General features: G+C 50.2%; 1 protein-coding gene across 4 annotated transcripts in view; it reads right to left on the bottom strand.

The window, feature by feature from the left end:
• Positions 1 to 3,395: 3,395 nt before the first annotated feature.
• ldlrad3 (low density lipoprotein receptor class A domain containing 3) overlaps positions 3,396 to 14,969 on the bottom strand; it is a 101,700-nt gene continuing 90,126 nt past the window's right edge. For 3 of the 4 annotated variants that reach the window (XM_070899343.1, XM_070899345.1, XM_070899346.1), the window contains exons 5-6: positions 11,609 to 11,972; positions 3,396 to 9,197 (exon numbers count right to left, since the gene is read on the bottom strand). In XM_070899343.1, the coding sequence (XP_070755444.1) occupies positions 9,008 to 9,197; positions 11,609 to 11,972 (554 nt within the window). In that variant the 3' untranslated portion in view covers positions 3,396 to 9,007. The remainder of the gene's footprint in view (positions 9,198 to 11,608; positions 11,973 to 14,969) is intronic. The other variant, XM_070899344.1, reaches the window with a different exon arrangement.

Genomic DNA, 14,969 nt, shown 5'->3' with positions numbered 1-14,969 from the left:
CTGGTTAGTGTCTCCACTAACTCCCACGGGGCACTACCGGTTAGCGTCTCCACTAACTCCCGCGGGGTGCCACCGGTTAGTATCTCCACTAACTCCCGCGGGGCACTACTGGTTAGCGCCTCCACTAACTCTCGCGGGGCACTACTGGTTAGTGCTTCCACTAACTCCCGCGGGGCACTACCGGTTAGTGTCTCCACTAACTCCCACGGGACACTACTGGTTAGTGCCTCCACTAACTCTCGCGGGGCACTGCCGGTTAGTGTCTCCACTAACTCCCGTGGGGCACTGCCGGTTAGTGTCTCCACTAACTCCCGTGGGGCACTACCGGTTAGTGTCTCCACTAACTCCCGCGGGGCACTGCCGGTTAGCGCCTCCACTAACTCCCGTGGGGCACTACTGGTTAGCGTCTCCACTAACTCCCGCGGGGCACTACTGGTTAGCGCCTCCACTAACTCCCGCGGGGCACCACCGGTTAGCATCTCCACTAACTCCCACGGGGCACGACCGGTTAGTGCTTCCACTAACTCCCGCGGGGCACTACTGGTTAGCGCCTCTACTAACTCCCGCGGGGCACTACCGGTTAGCGTCTCCAGTAACTCCCGTGGGGCACTACCGGTTACCGCCTCCACTAACTCCTGCGGGGTGCCATCGGTTACCGGCTCCACTAACTCCCGCGGGGCACTACCAGTTAGCGCCTCCACTAACTCCCGCGGGGCACTACTGGTTAGCGCCTCCAATAATTCCCGCGGGGCACTACCGGTTAGTGCTTCCACTAACTCCCGCGGGGCACTACTGGTTAGCGCCTCTACTAACTCCCGCGGGGCACTACCGGTTAGCGTCTCCACTAACTCCCGCGGGACACTACTGGTTAGCGCCTCCACTAACTCCCGCGGGACACTACCGGTTAGTGTCTCCACTAACTCTCGCGGGGTGCCACCGGTTAGCGTCTCGACTAACTCCCGTGGGGCACTACTGGTTAGCGCCTCTACTAACTCCCGCGGGGCACTACCGGTTAGTGCTTCCACTAACTCCCGCGGGGCACTACCGGTTAGCGCCTCTACTAACTCCCGCGGGGCACTACCGGTTAGTGCTTCCACTAACTCCCGCGGGACACTACTGGTTAGTGCCTCCACTAACTCCCATGAGGCACTACCGGTTAGCGTCTCCACTAACTCCCGCGGGGTGCCACCGGTTACCGGCTCCACTAACTCCCGCGGGGCACTACCAGTTAGCGCCTCCACTAACTCCCGCGGGGCACTACTGGTTAGCGCCTCCAATAATTCCCGCGGGGCACTACCGGTTAGTGCTTCCACTAACTCCCGCGGGGCACTACTGGTTAGCGCCTCTAACTCCCGCGGGGCACTACCGGTTAGCGTCTCCACTAACTCCCGCGGGACACTACTGGTTAGCGCCTCCACTAACTCCCGCGGGACACTACCGGTTAGTGTCTCCACTAACTCTCGCGGGGTGCCACCGGTTAGCGTCTCGACTAACTCCCGTGGGGCACTACTGGTTAGTGCTTCCACTAACTCTCACGGGGCACTACCGGTTAGCGCCTCCACTAACTTCCGCGGTGCACTACTGGTTATCGTCTCCACTAACTCCCGCGGGGCACTACTGGTTAGCGCCTCCAGTAACTCCCGCGGGGCACCACCGGTTAGTGTCTCCACTAACTCCCATGAGGTACTACCGGTTAGCGTCTCCACTAACTCCCGCGGGGTGCCACCGGTTAGTGTCTCCACTAACTCCCGCGGGGCACTGCCGGTTAGTGTCTCCACTAACTCCCGTGGGGCACTACCGGTTAGTGTCTCCACTAACTCCCGCGGGGCACTACTGGTTAGGGTCTCAACTAACTCCCGCGGGGCACTACCGGTTAGCGCCTCCACTAACTCCCGCGGGGCACCACCGGTTAGTGACTCCACTAACTCCCATGGGGCACTACCGGTTAGCGTCTCCACTAACTCACGCGGGGTGCCACTGGTTAGTGTCTCCACTAACTCCCACGGGGCACTACCGGTTAGCGTCTCCACTAACTCCCGCGGGGTGCCACCGGTTAGTATCTCCACTAACTCCCGCGGGGCACTACTGGTTAGCGCCTCCACTAACTCTCGCGGGGCACTACTGGTTAGTGCTTCCACTAACTCCCGCGGGGCACTACCGGTTAGTGTCTCCACTAACTCCCACGGGACACTACTGGTTAGTGCCTCCACTAACTCTCGCGGGGCACTGCCGGTTAGTGTCTCCACTAACTCCCGCGGGGCACTGCCGGTTAGTGTCTCCACTAACTCCCGTGGGGCACTACCAGTTAGTGTCTCCACTAACTCCCGCGGGGCACTGCCGGTTAGCGCCTCCACTAACTCCCGTGGGGCACTACTGGTTAGCGTCTCCACTAACTCCCGCGGGGCACTACTGGTTAGCGCCTCCATTAACTCCCGCGGGGCACCACCGGTTAGCATCTCCACTAACTCCCACGGGGCACGACCGGTTAGTGCTTCCACTAACTCCCGCGGGGCACTACTGGTTAGCGCCTCTACTAACTCCCGCGGGGCACTACCGGTTAGCGTCTCCAGTAACTCCCGTGGGGCACTACCGGTTACCGCCTCCACTAACTCCTGCGGGGTGCCATCGGTTACCGGCTCCACTAACTCCCGCGGGGCACTACCAGTTAGCGCCTCCACTAACTCCCGCGGGGCACTACTGGTTAGCGCCTCCAATAATTCCCGCGGGGCACTACCGGTTAGTGCTTCCACTAACTCCCGCGGGGCACTACTGGTTAGCGCCTCTACTAACTCCCGCGGGGCACTACCGGTTAGCGTCTCCACTAACTCCCGCGGGACACTACTGGTTAGCGCCTCCACTAACTCCCGCGGGACACTACCAGTTAGTGTCTCCACTAACTCTCGCGGGGTGCCACCGGTTAGCGTCTCGACTAACTCCCGTGGGGCACTACTGGTTAGCGCCTCTACTAACTCCCGCGGGGCACTACCGGTTAGTGCTTCCACTAACTCCCGCGGGGCACTACCGGTTAGTGCCTCTACTAACTCCCGCGGGGCACTACCGGTTAGTGCTTCCACTAACTCCCGCGGGACACTACTGGTTAGTGCCTCCACTAATTCCTGCGGGGCACTACCGGTTAGCGTCTCCACTAACTCCCGTGGGGCACTACCGGTTAGCGTCTCCACTAACTCCCGTGGGGCACTACTGGTTAGCGCCTCCACTAACTCCCGCGGGGCGCTAACGGGAGGCATAAACAACACAAATTTCTCCCCCTATTAGTCTCACAACAAAGCGGCTCATTGTGAGATGGGAATGAAGTGATATAAAGTGGAGTCAGCTCATTCATCTCTATTTATCTGCTTTGTCATCTGAAAAATAAACCATTTTCCATCTCTCACTTTCTCTTGCAAATATTTAATTTTGCAAAAAACTGCAGAATTGTACAGAACACAGCATATCACAGATGGAATATATCTCTCTTTAAATAATCACATCATAGCTATTACAGTGAACAACTTTATAGATAAACTCTGTGAGGACACAGTATATAACAAAGGGGCTTTTTCTCTTTAAATAGGCACACTCAGTAGATACAGTCTCTGAAGGGAGACCTCTAACTTGCTGCATGTTATCAAAATGCAGTTAAAAACATTAAAATATATGATTCTCTCTGATCTTTGACGAGCAGTCTCCTTTCTTAGTCTAATCGAAAGCAGGAGGTTCGATGAGGGACAGGACAACAGCTGCTATAGTTACGAGAAGCTGATTTGGATTCAGGCTGATACTCAGTTACTGAATACATGACTAGTTATTTTCTTAATTTAATTTTAATTGCATGTACATACAACATGGTTTTATGAGTCACAAAACACCTGGAATTGGAGCAAAAAGCAAGAAATAATTCAGTAGAGCTGTGTCGGCTTGGTTTATTAATGGGCTGAATGACTGGTGCTAGAAGCAGCTGATGTCTATAAATGATTCTTGTTCCCAATCATAGATCTTTACCTGCAAATCTAGTTAGCACTGTTCACGTGATGGGGTGCGAGCTTGATTTCCATACACAGCCTATTTAAACTTCTTACCAATTTATCTTATCCCTTTCAATAACTGTCTCCAAATTATAGTACAGATGCTTCTGCAGCAAACAACTAAGTAAATGATCTTTTTAAAGAACGTGTGAACATGAGGCTGCTAGCAAAACTGAAAATGTATTCAGTGCTGAGAGAGTGCTGTGAATTAGGACTGTACACCAGTGGGGGAATAGCCTGCAGGTCTGATCAGGGAGGAATATTTGATCAAGAATTTATATAATGGGAGTGAATGGGAGGGTGTTTGGTACAGTGGGATTATATACAATGGGGGGGTATAGTGGGAGTGTATACAATGGGGGGGGGTACAGTGGGAGTGTATACAGTGGGAGTGTATACAGTGGGGGGTACAGTGAGAGTGTATACAGTGAGGGGGTACAGTGGGGGTGTATACAGTGGGAGTGTATACAATGGGGGGGTACAGTGGGAGTGTATACAATGGGGGGGTACAGTGGGAGTGTATACAGTGGGAGTGTATACAGTGGGGGGTACAGTGGGAGTGTATACAGTGGGAGTGTATACAATGGGGGGGTACAGTGGGAGTGTATACAATGGGGGGTACAGTGGGAGTGTATACAGTGGGGGGGTACAGTGAGAGTGTATAGAGTGGGAGTCAATATATTGGGACTGAATTGAAGGTGGTGTGATTCTGCACAATAGGATAGAGCTTTGTACAGTGTAATTCTACATAATGGGAGAGGGCTTTGTACCGTGAAATTTAATACGCAACAACTTGTATTTATGTAGTGCCTTTAATGTAGTAAAACATCCCAAAACATTTCACAGCAGTATTTTGTCAAATAAAACCTGACACCGAGCCACATAAGGAGATATTAGGGCAGATGACCAAAAGCTTGGTCAAGAGGCAGTGTTAAGGAGCGTCTTAAAGGAGGAAAGAGAAGTAGAGAGGCAGAGAGGTTTAGGGAAGGAATTCCAGAGCTTTGGGCCGAGGCAGCAGAAGGCACAGCCACCATTGGTGGAACGGTTAAAATTGGGGATGCTCAAGAGGATATAATTGGAGAAGTGCAGATATCTTGGATGGTTGTAGGGCTGAAGGAGATTACAGAGATAGGGAAAGGTGAGGCCATGGGAAGGATTAGAAAACAAGGATGAACATTTTGAAATCGAGGTGTTGCTTAACCAGGAGCCAATATAGGCCAGCGAGCACAGGGGTGATGACTGAACGGGAGTTAGGACACGGGTAGCCGGGTTTTGGATGACCTCAAACACAATAGAGGTGTTTGTAATACAGTGGAATTCTGTACAATGGGAGGAGTGTGTACAGGGAATTCCATCCAATGGGGGAAGCTGTACGGGGAATTCCATCCAATTGGGAAGAGAGTGCACAGGGAATTCCATCCAATGGGAGGAGGGTGTACCGGGGAAATCCATCCAATGGGAAGTGGGTATTCAGGGAATGCTTTCCAATGGTAAGAGGGTGTACAGGGAGTTCCATCCAATGGGAGGAGGCTGTACAGGGGAATTCCATCCAATGGGAGGAGGGTGTACAGGGGAATTCTATCCATCATCATCATCATCATCATAGGCAGTCCCTTGGAATCGAGGAAGACTTGCTTCCATTCCTGAAGTGAGTTCTTTGGTGGCTGAACAGTCCAATACGAGAGCCACAGACTCTGTCACAGGTGGGACAGATAGTCGTTGAGGGAAGGGGTGGGTGGGACTGGTTTGCCGCACGCTCTTTCCGCTGTCTGTGCTTGATTACTGCAGGCTCTCGGTGTTGAGACTCGAGATGCTCACGGATACACTTCCTCCACTTAGAGCAGTCTTGGGCCAGGGACTCCCAGGGGACAGTGGGGATGTTGCACTTTATCAGGAAGGCTTTGAGGATGTCCTTGTAGCGTTTCCACTGCCCACCTTTGGCTCGTTTGCCGTGAAGGAGTTCCAAATAGAGCACTTGCTTTGGGAGTCTCGTGTCTGGCATGCGGACCATGTGGCCTGCCCAGTGGAGCTGATCGAGTGTGGTCAGTGCTTCAATACTGGGGATGTTAGCCTGAATGAGGACGCTGATGTTGGTGCGCTTGTCCTCCCAGGGGATTTGTAGGATCTTGTGGAGACATCGTTGGTGATATTTCTCCAGCAACTTGAGGTGCCTACTGTACATGGTCCATGTCTCTGAGCCAGGAGGGCAGGGGTAATGACAACCCTGTAGACCATGAAGCTTGGTGGTAGATTTGAGGGCCTGGTCTTCAAACACTTTTCCTCAGGCGGCCGAAGGCTGCACTGGCGCACTGGAGACGGTGTTGGATCTCGTCGTCGATGCCTGCTCTTGTTGATAGGAGGCTCCCGAGATATGGGAGTGGTCCACGGTGTCCAGGGCCGCGCCGTGGATTTTGATGCCTGGGGGGCAGTGCTGTGCAGTAAGGACAGGCTGGTGGAGGACCTTTGTCTTACACCTCTGGGAGGAGTGTGTACAGGGAATTCCATCCAAAGAGAGGAGGGTGTACAGGGGAATTCCATACAATGGTAGGAGGCTGTACAGGGAATTCCATACAATGGGAGGGAATGAGAGGGGTTTGGTACAATGAAATGGTGTTTAGTATGGTGGAATTCTATACATTAGGATGGGGTTCTATATAATGGGAGAGAGATTGTTATAGTGTAATTTTAAACAATGAGGGTGCGTGATACTGTAGAATCGTATGACATGTGATGGGGCTTGGTATAGTGTAATATTATCAATGGTGGGGGTGTGTTATAGTGGCATTCTACACAATGCAAAGGGGCTTTGTACAGTGGAATGCTGCAAATTGGGGAGGGTGTTTGGTAGAGTGCAAATCTATGTAATGTTAGCAGTTTTCTACAGTGACTTTCTGTATATTGGGAGGGACCTAGTACTGTGTCATTTTATACAGTGTGAGGTGGGTGTGCTACAGTGGAATTTTATATGTGGGACGGAAGCTTGGTATGGTGGAATTTTATATAATCAGAGGGGGTTTGGTATAATGGAATTTATCTCTGATGAAATGCAATGATCAGTTCGTTATTTACTTTTCTTGAGTTGTGTGTGTACCTACATTATGTGTGTTTTACTTGGCAAAGGTCAGTTGATATTGAAGGTAAACAGTGTCGGGACAGTTTCCTCTACATGTAGTGAAAGGACAAACACACCCTGGTTAAATGAGTTTACCGTTTTGTTTGATTAGTGACAGAGGATCATCCCCCGATACCATTAGAGCCCAAATAGTACGATCAAACACAACACCAAGCCCACTGCAATGTTCTGCAAGGAGGTATTTTTGAACAGTTACAAAAGCCAGATTCTCTTATAGGTGCAGCACTACCATTCTGGAGAGGAGAAGTGAGTCTTGGAATAAGAACTAATTCTGCTGGAAACACACAGCAAGTCTGTCATCGCCTGGAAAGAGCAGACTGATTCACGTTTCAGGTGCAACCCTTTGTCAGATGTGAATTTCTTGGCTCTGGAATAGCTGGATGTATTTTTTATCATCAGCCCTTCATAAGAACATAAGAAATAGGAGCAGGAGTAGGCCATTAGGCCCCTCGAGCCTGCTCCGCCATTCAATAAGACCATGGCTGATCTGGTCTTGGGCTCAGCTCCACTTCCCTGCCCGCTCCCCATAACCCTTCACTCCCTCATGACGTTGCAACATGTGCCCGAGTGTTTGAAACCCAGAACACACCCAGACTGAGTGACTTACCACGGGGCAACAACGTCCAGCTAAAGGCCTTTATTTGAAAACTGCACCTTAAAGCACATCGTTATTTTCAAGATAATGGTGAACTTTCATTTCCACCACCACCAAGGGGGAAAAACCAGCCCAGGCATTGCAGGAAACAGCTGCACACTCTCCTCAGCTATGCCACTATGCACATTTGCTCAATTTCTGGCCAGGCACAGCCTGTTGCAAAAGGGCCGCTATGCTGATACCCCGATGTGATGGCTGGGGGCGAGGTTTTGGTTGAGCGGATGCTGCAACGTAAACTTCTGTCAGGCGCTCTTTCCCTCTTTCTTACTTTCAGTTCGAGTGACAGTTGCCCAGGGTTTTGGGAAACTTGCGCTGTTGGAATGGTGCATCTAAGGCATCGGGTTTGTTGTCCGGGGCAAAGTGCAGGGAAATGACGGCGTGCGTGAGTTACGCCGTTATTCACGCTACGCCGCGTGAGCTCCGGATTACGAATGGTGAGGTGATTGCAGCGTGCACTGCCTCACGACACACTGTGCTGAGGGGAACCGCGTGGTTGCAGTCGGCCACGCTTCAACTTGAGGAAGGGCAATGGAGAAAAGGAAGAGAATCACAGTCCAAAGAAATAGCTGCCTCACATGACAAACAGTAACTCTGTTCTGCTTGAATACCAAGAGCAGAAGTGCCAGAATGTACAGACACTGCGCTTTTGGATTATGAAATGTAACAACACTTTAGAACAAGCAACGCAATCGTAGAATCATCAGAATTCTGCTCGTTTCCATTACGCCCAGATACGGCGTTTGAAGCTTTCCAGCGAGTCACAACTTCTATCTGCGTCTTGCTCTCGCGGTCGCTGCAGGAGTGCGCGCCCATCATCGCTACCACAGACCTGTCAGCAAACAAGTATCTCATTCTTGCGTTTGCTGTTTAGATTTACAGTCCTGTCCCAAGGCTGCCCCACAGTGAATTCTGCAAGGTGCTCCCAACTGGCCACCCATGTCTGCGGACATGTAATCGTACATCGCCGACAAATAGCAGGCCACCAGGGTCAAACATCAGTAAGGCGACTGGATTTTGTTACTCAGGATCATACAGCTGGAGGCCATAGTTGTGTCTTCACAATGAAGAGATGAAACAAGTCAACATGATTAAAGTGTGTGAAGTCTTTTTTTTTGCTTCTCGAATTAAATCCTTCAACAAAGGCTCCTTAAATAATACCTAGTGCAAGAACAACAACTCTGCTGCAGGCCTTGCTCACAGGCCCTCCTCCGATCTGGTGCTGATCAGGCAGTCTCTCATTTCTGTACTCTCCTGTAGGCTGCTGGGATATTCTGAGCTCAAGGTACTTCCTGCCCTGGAGCGGTAAGGGGGTAGCTCGGGATGGCTGCTGACCTCAGTGTCTGAGAGGTATGGCGGAGGTGGGAGGTCAAACCATGGTGGTCTGCTGGTGGAAATGAGAAGAAACTGAGTACAGATATGCACAAGCCGTTAATGAAGCATTTTGAAGCTCTGGGGATTTCCAATAAGCACTTAATCGCCTTCCCTCCAACCCAGTGAACAGTCTCAAGGGCAGCTTGAACTGGTGTCCACCAACCATGCGCATTTGTGCTCCTGAATTGTATTCAGTACTGATGCCACTTAACCCTCTGAGTATCCCACTGATGCTTCTGAAACACATTCCAAAATAAGAGGTTCCGGGGGCGGGGGGCGGTGGGAAGGTGGTGAACTTCCTCCGAGCGTCTCCTGCTCCACTGCCATAACCTCTGCGGGATCACTGTTTACGTCCATGTCCTCCTGAACCTACGGCGGAGAGGAAATTTACACTCTCCCACCACCACATATTTCAGAATAAACAGCCAGTCTCACTAACAGGGCCCCATTAAAGAGAGTCTTACTATCAGGGCCTCCTGTGATTTGAATGGAAAGCCTCTGTTTCCCATCTGCAGCCAGCCAGATTGAGACACTGGCCGTTAAGCCTGCGGCACTAGGCCGCACAGAGGAGGGTGGGATGGATCGTGTGGGGGTCAGGTCGGCTGGGATAAGATCACAGGGTCGGGCCGGGAAGAGATCAGGGGATTGGGGAATGAGTGGTCCGGGAGAAGATTGAGGGTTGGGCCGTGAGTGGCAAGAAGATCGGGAGGTGGGGATGCGGGCGGTGGAGGGCAGGTGGGAGCGGCAAAAAGATCGGTGGCTGGAGGAGGATGGGGGGCAGTCGGAAGAGGATTGGGAGCTGTAAGAGCGGTGGCGGGGGGGACTGTCGGAGGCCTGGGGAGGCCACATAGGGAGACTGGAGGCCTAGGGGAGCGAAGCCCTGGGAGGGTGATCGGAGGGACTCATGGGGAGGTCTCCGATTGCGGGGGTGGGTTAGGCAGGGACCCTGGATCCAGGAGGTAGGTGTAAAGGCGATTCCGTCCTGGATGCAGTAGGCCCCGCCTTGCTGTAGCTGGCGGGGTTTACGAGTTGTGCAAAACCGACCCAGCTACAGTTAAAGATAAAATGGAGGTTAAAGAAGAGGCTTCAGGCTTCATTATAATATATAAATAGACTGCCCACCTCCTGGTAGAACTCTATGGTGGAATAAATATACACAGACTCTGAACAGAGTGTGCTTGATGGGCCAAATGGCCTCTTCCCGCTTTATATTCCTATCTACTTGGAGCAACTGTGCTGAAGCTTTCTTTAATATCATGAGAAATTAAAGCAGAACGATGGCAACTCCCCCTCACTCTGTCGAGTAAGATAAATGGTACCCCACAAGCACACGTGCATTCTGTACTTGGTGAATGAATGAATGAGCTGGCCCCTCACAGTAGTTACTCGAAAGCTGCTCAGGCAGATGTTCTACATTTTGCTTAATTATAAATAAATTCTAAGAGTTAGCGCTTCTGGACATCTTGAGACCATGAAAGGCACCATGTAAACTCAAGTTCTTTATTTTCCCTGACTATTGACCTGTCCAAATGGCTTGATATTACAGCCTTTCTGACTATGTGAAGTCGGAGTGAAATTTGAATGACCATTCCTGAACACAAATTGACATCACTCCTGCAGCACCAATGAGTCAGCATCAAATTCCACTGGATAGTTTAGCAATAAATTATCGCTTTATCTGATGCCAATGCAGCCGCAGGCAGTCACTCCTGGCTGATCAGTCCCAACACATGATTCAACGAGAAGCTTTCAGGATCTGCCCCATAACTACCCATTCAAAGATTCCCTTCTGTTTCATGGCAAAACACCATTTAACCAACAGCATTGCAATGCCTCCATATTTATTTGTATTCATTCTCAGTATGTGGGCATTGCCGGCAAGACCAGCATTTATTGCCCATCCCTAGCTGCCCTTGAGAAGGTGGTGGTGAGTAGCCTTCTTGAAGCACTGCAGTCCATCCAGTGAAGGTGCTCCACTGTGCTGTTAGGGAGGGAGTTCCAAGGATTTTGATCTAGCAACCATAACGGCGCTTTATGTCCAAGTCAGGATGGTGTGTGACTTGGAGGGGAACATGGCAGTAGTAGTGTTCCCATGCGCCTGCTGCCCTTGTCCTTCCAGGTGATGGAGGTCGCAGGTTTGGAAGGTGCTGTCGAAGAAGCCTTGGTGTGTTGCTACAGCGCATCCTGTAGATACACACACTGCAGCCACGGTGCGACTGTGATGGAGTGAGTGGATGCTTAAGGTAGTGGATGGGGTGCCAATAAAATGGGCTGCTTTGTCACAAAACAATGTATTGAACTATGCAATGTGACGGACCCTTTATAGAGCACGGGATCGAGCCATAACACACACTGCTGTCAGTAAGAGTTAACCAAACAAAGCATTAATTGTAAGAGGTTTTGTCCGGGTAAGTGTCTCCTCACCTCTGTTCGAGTACAGCCTCGGAGTATGAGGGCGGCACCTCCTCCATGGCCAGCGGCTGGTGGTACATGGAGCTGGACGTGACCTGGATGCCGTTGCTGGTGTTGTAGGTGACGCTGCAGTGGTGGGTGCGGTCCAGGATGACGAGCCGCGACAGAAGCAGCGGGTGCTGCAGGCGGTGCAGGGGCGGCGTGACATGGCCAATCGGGTTGTTGCGCTTCCGGTGGTGGTGCAGCATCATGGCAAGCAGTGCAACCAGCAGAACAAAGACAACGGAGCTGCCTATGATGGCGAAGATGACACTTGGATAGTACGGGAAGCGGATATCGGACGTGACGTAATCGCGGCCGCCATCCAGGCTGTCTTCTGCGAAAAGAAAAAGCTGGGGGATTATCGAGAACAACGAACACACCAAGAGCCAAACAGAGAATGTGGAAAATTCCTGGCAGACATGAGGCAAATGGACGTGCTGCGCTATAAATTGGCAGCATGAAACAGATCGCAATTGAGTTAGAAATACTTACTTTATGTCCAATGCAACCTCTTACTCTCTTTAAAATAACAGGGGAGCATGTTGTAATATTGCTTCAGGGTTGACAAGGGCTTTTTGTTACAACACAGATGGCATCACCGAATCTATTTGTACCATAATGTTGCTTGCTGTAAACCGGAGGATATGCTTTTTTTTAAACAACGGCTGGACCATTATATCCTGTGACACACAGCGTGTTTCTCTGCTGCTAAGGAACAGCTGTGTTTCATTGGCCTCTCACTATAAGATCACACTATCTAATTCTGGTGAATAGGCAGGGTGTGAGGTCAGTGAGAGGCTTGAGCAGTGGTGCAACAGGGAGGGATTCAAATTCCTGGGGCATTGGAACCGGTTCTGGGGGAGGTGGGACCAGTACAAACCGGACGGTCTGCACCTGGGCAGGACCGGAACCAATGTCCTAGGGGGAGTGTTTGCTAGTGCTGTTGGGGAGGATTTAAACTGATATGGCAGGGGGATGGGAACCAATGCAGGGAGACAGAGGGAAACAAAAAGGAGGCAAAAGCAAAAGACAGAAAGGAGATGAGGAAAAGTGGAGGGCAGAGAAACCCAAGGCAAAGAACAAAAAGGGCCACTGTACAGCAAAATTCTAAAAGGACAAAGGGTGTTAAAAGAACAAGCCTGAAGGCTTTGTGTCTTAATGCAAGGAGTATCCGCAATAAAGTGGATGAATTAACTGTGCAAATAGATGTTAACAAATATGATGTGATTGGGATTACGGAGACGTGGCTCCAGGATGATCAGGGCTGGGAACTCAACATCCAGGGGTATTCAACATTCAGGAAAGATAGAATAAAAGGAAAAGGAGGTGGGGTAGCATTGCTGGTTAAGGAGCAAATTAAGGCAATAGTTCGGAAGGACATTAGCTTGGATGATGTGGAATCTATATGGGTAGAGCTGCAGAATACCAAAGGACAAAAAATGTTAGTGGGAGTTGTGTACAGACCTCCAAACAGTAGTAGTGATGTTGGGGAGGGCATCAAACATGAAATTAGGGGTGCGTGCAATAAAGGTGCAGCAGTTATAATGGGTGACTTTAATATGCACATAGATTGGGTTAACCAAACTGGAAGCAATACGGTAGAGGAGGATTTCCTGGAGTGCATAAGGGATGGTTTTTTAGACCAATATGTCGAGGAACCAACTAGGGGGGAGGCCATCTTAGACTGGGTGTTGTGTAATGAGAGAGGATTAATTAGCAATCTCGTTGTGCGAGGCCCCTTGGGGAAGAGTGACCATAATATGGTGGAATTCTGCATTAGGATGGAGAATGAAACAGTTAATTCAGAGACCATGGTCCAGAACTTAAAGAAGGGTAACTTTGAAGGTATGAGGCGTGAATTGGCTAGGATAGATTGGCGAATGATACTGAAGGGGTTGACTGTGGATGGGCAATGGCAGACATTTAGAGACCGCATGGATGAACTACAACAATTGTACATTCCTGTCTGTCGTAAAAATAAAAAAGGGAAGGTGGCTCAACCGTGGCTATCAAGGGAAATCAGGGATAGCATTAAAGCCAAGGAAGTGGCATACAAATTGGCCAGAAATAGCAGAGAACCCGGGGACTGGGAGAAATTTAGAACTCAGCAGAGGAGGACAAAGGGTTTGATTAGGGCAGGGAAAATGGAGTACGAGAAGAAGCTTGCAGGGAACATTAAGACGGATTGCAAAAGTTTCTATAGATATGTAAAGAGAAAAAGGTTAGTAAAGACAAACGTAGGTCCCCTGCAGTCAGAATCAGGGGAAGTCATAACGGGGAACAAAGAAATGGCGGACCAATTGAACAAGTACTTTGGTTCGGTATTCACTGAGGAGGACACAAACAACCTTCCGGATATAAAAGGGGTCGGAGGGTCTAGTAAGGAGGAGGAACTGAGGGAAATCCTTATTAGTCGGGAAATTGTGTTGGGGAAATTGATGGGATTGAAGGCCGATAAATCCCCAGGGCCTGATGGACTGCATCCCAGAGTACTTAAGGAGGTGGCCTTGGAACTAGTGGATGCATTGACAGTCATTTTCCAACATTCCATTGACTCGGGATCAGTTCCTATGGAGTGGAGGGTAGCCAATGTAACCCCACTTTTTAAAAAAGGAGGGAGAGAGAAAACAGGGAATTACAGACCGGTCAGCCTGACATCGGTAGTGGGTAAAATGATGGAATCAATTATTAAGGATGTCATCGCAGTGCATTTGGAAAGAGGTAATATGATAGGTCCAAGTCAGCATGGATTTGTGAAAGGGAAATCATGCTTGACAAATCTTCTGGAATTTTTTGAGGATGTTTCCAGTAGAGTGGACAAGGGAGAACCAGTCGATGTGGTATATTTGGACTTTCAGAAGGCTTTCGACAAGGTCCCACACAAGAGATTAATGTGCAAAGTTAAAGCACATGGGATTGGGGGTAGTGTGCTGACATGGATTGAGAACTGGTTGTCAGACAGGAAGCAAAGAGTAGGAGTAAATGGGGACTTTTCAGAATGGCAGGCAGTGACTAGTGGGGTACCGCAAGGTTCTGTGCTGGGGCCCCAGCTGTTTACACTGTACATTAATGATTTAGACGAGGGGATTAAATGTAGTATCTCCAAATTTGCGGATGACACTAAGTTGGGTGGCAGTGTGAGCTGCAAGGAGGATTCTATGAGGCTGCAGAGCGACTTGGATAGGTTAGGTGAGTGGGCAAATGCATGGCAGATGAAGTATAATGTGGATAAATGTGAGGTTATCCACTTTGGTGGTAAAAACAGAGAGACAGACTATTATCTGAATGGTGACAGATTAGGAAAAGGAGAGGTGCAACGAGACCTGGGTGT

Source organism: Pristiophorus japonicus, chromosome 14, assembly GCF_044704955.1.
Source record: "Pristiophorus japonicus isolate sPriJap1 chromosome 14, sPriJap1.hap1, whole genome shotgun sequence".
NCBI lineage: Eukaryota > Metazoa > Chordata > Chondrichthyes > Pristiophoridae > Pristiophorus > Pristiophorus japonicus.
This window is presented reverse-complemented; position numbering and strand designations above follow the sequence as displayed.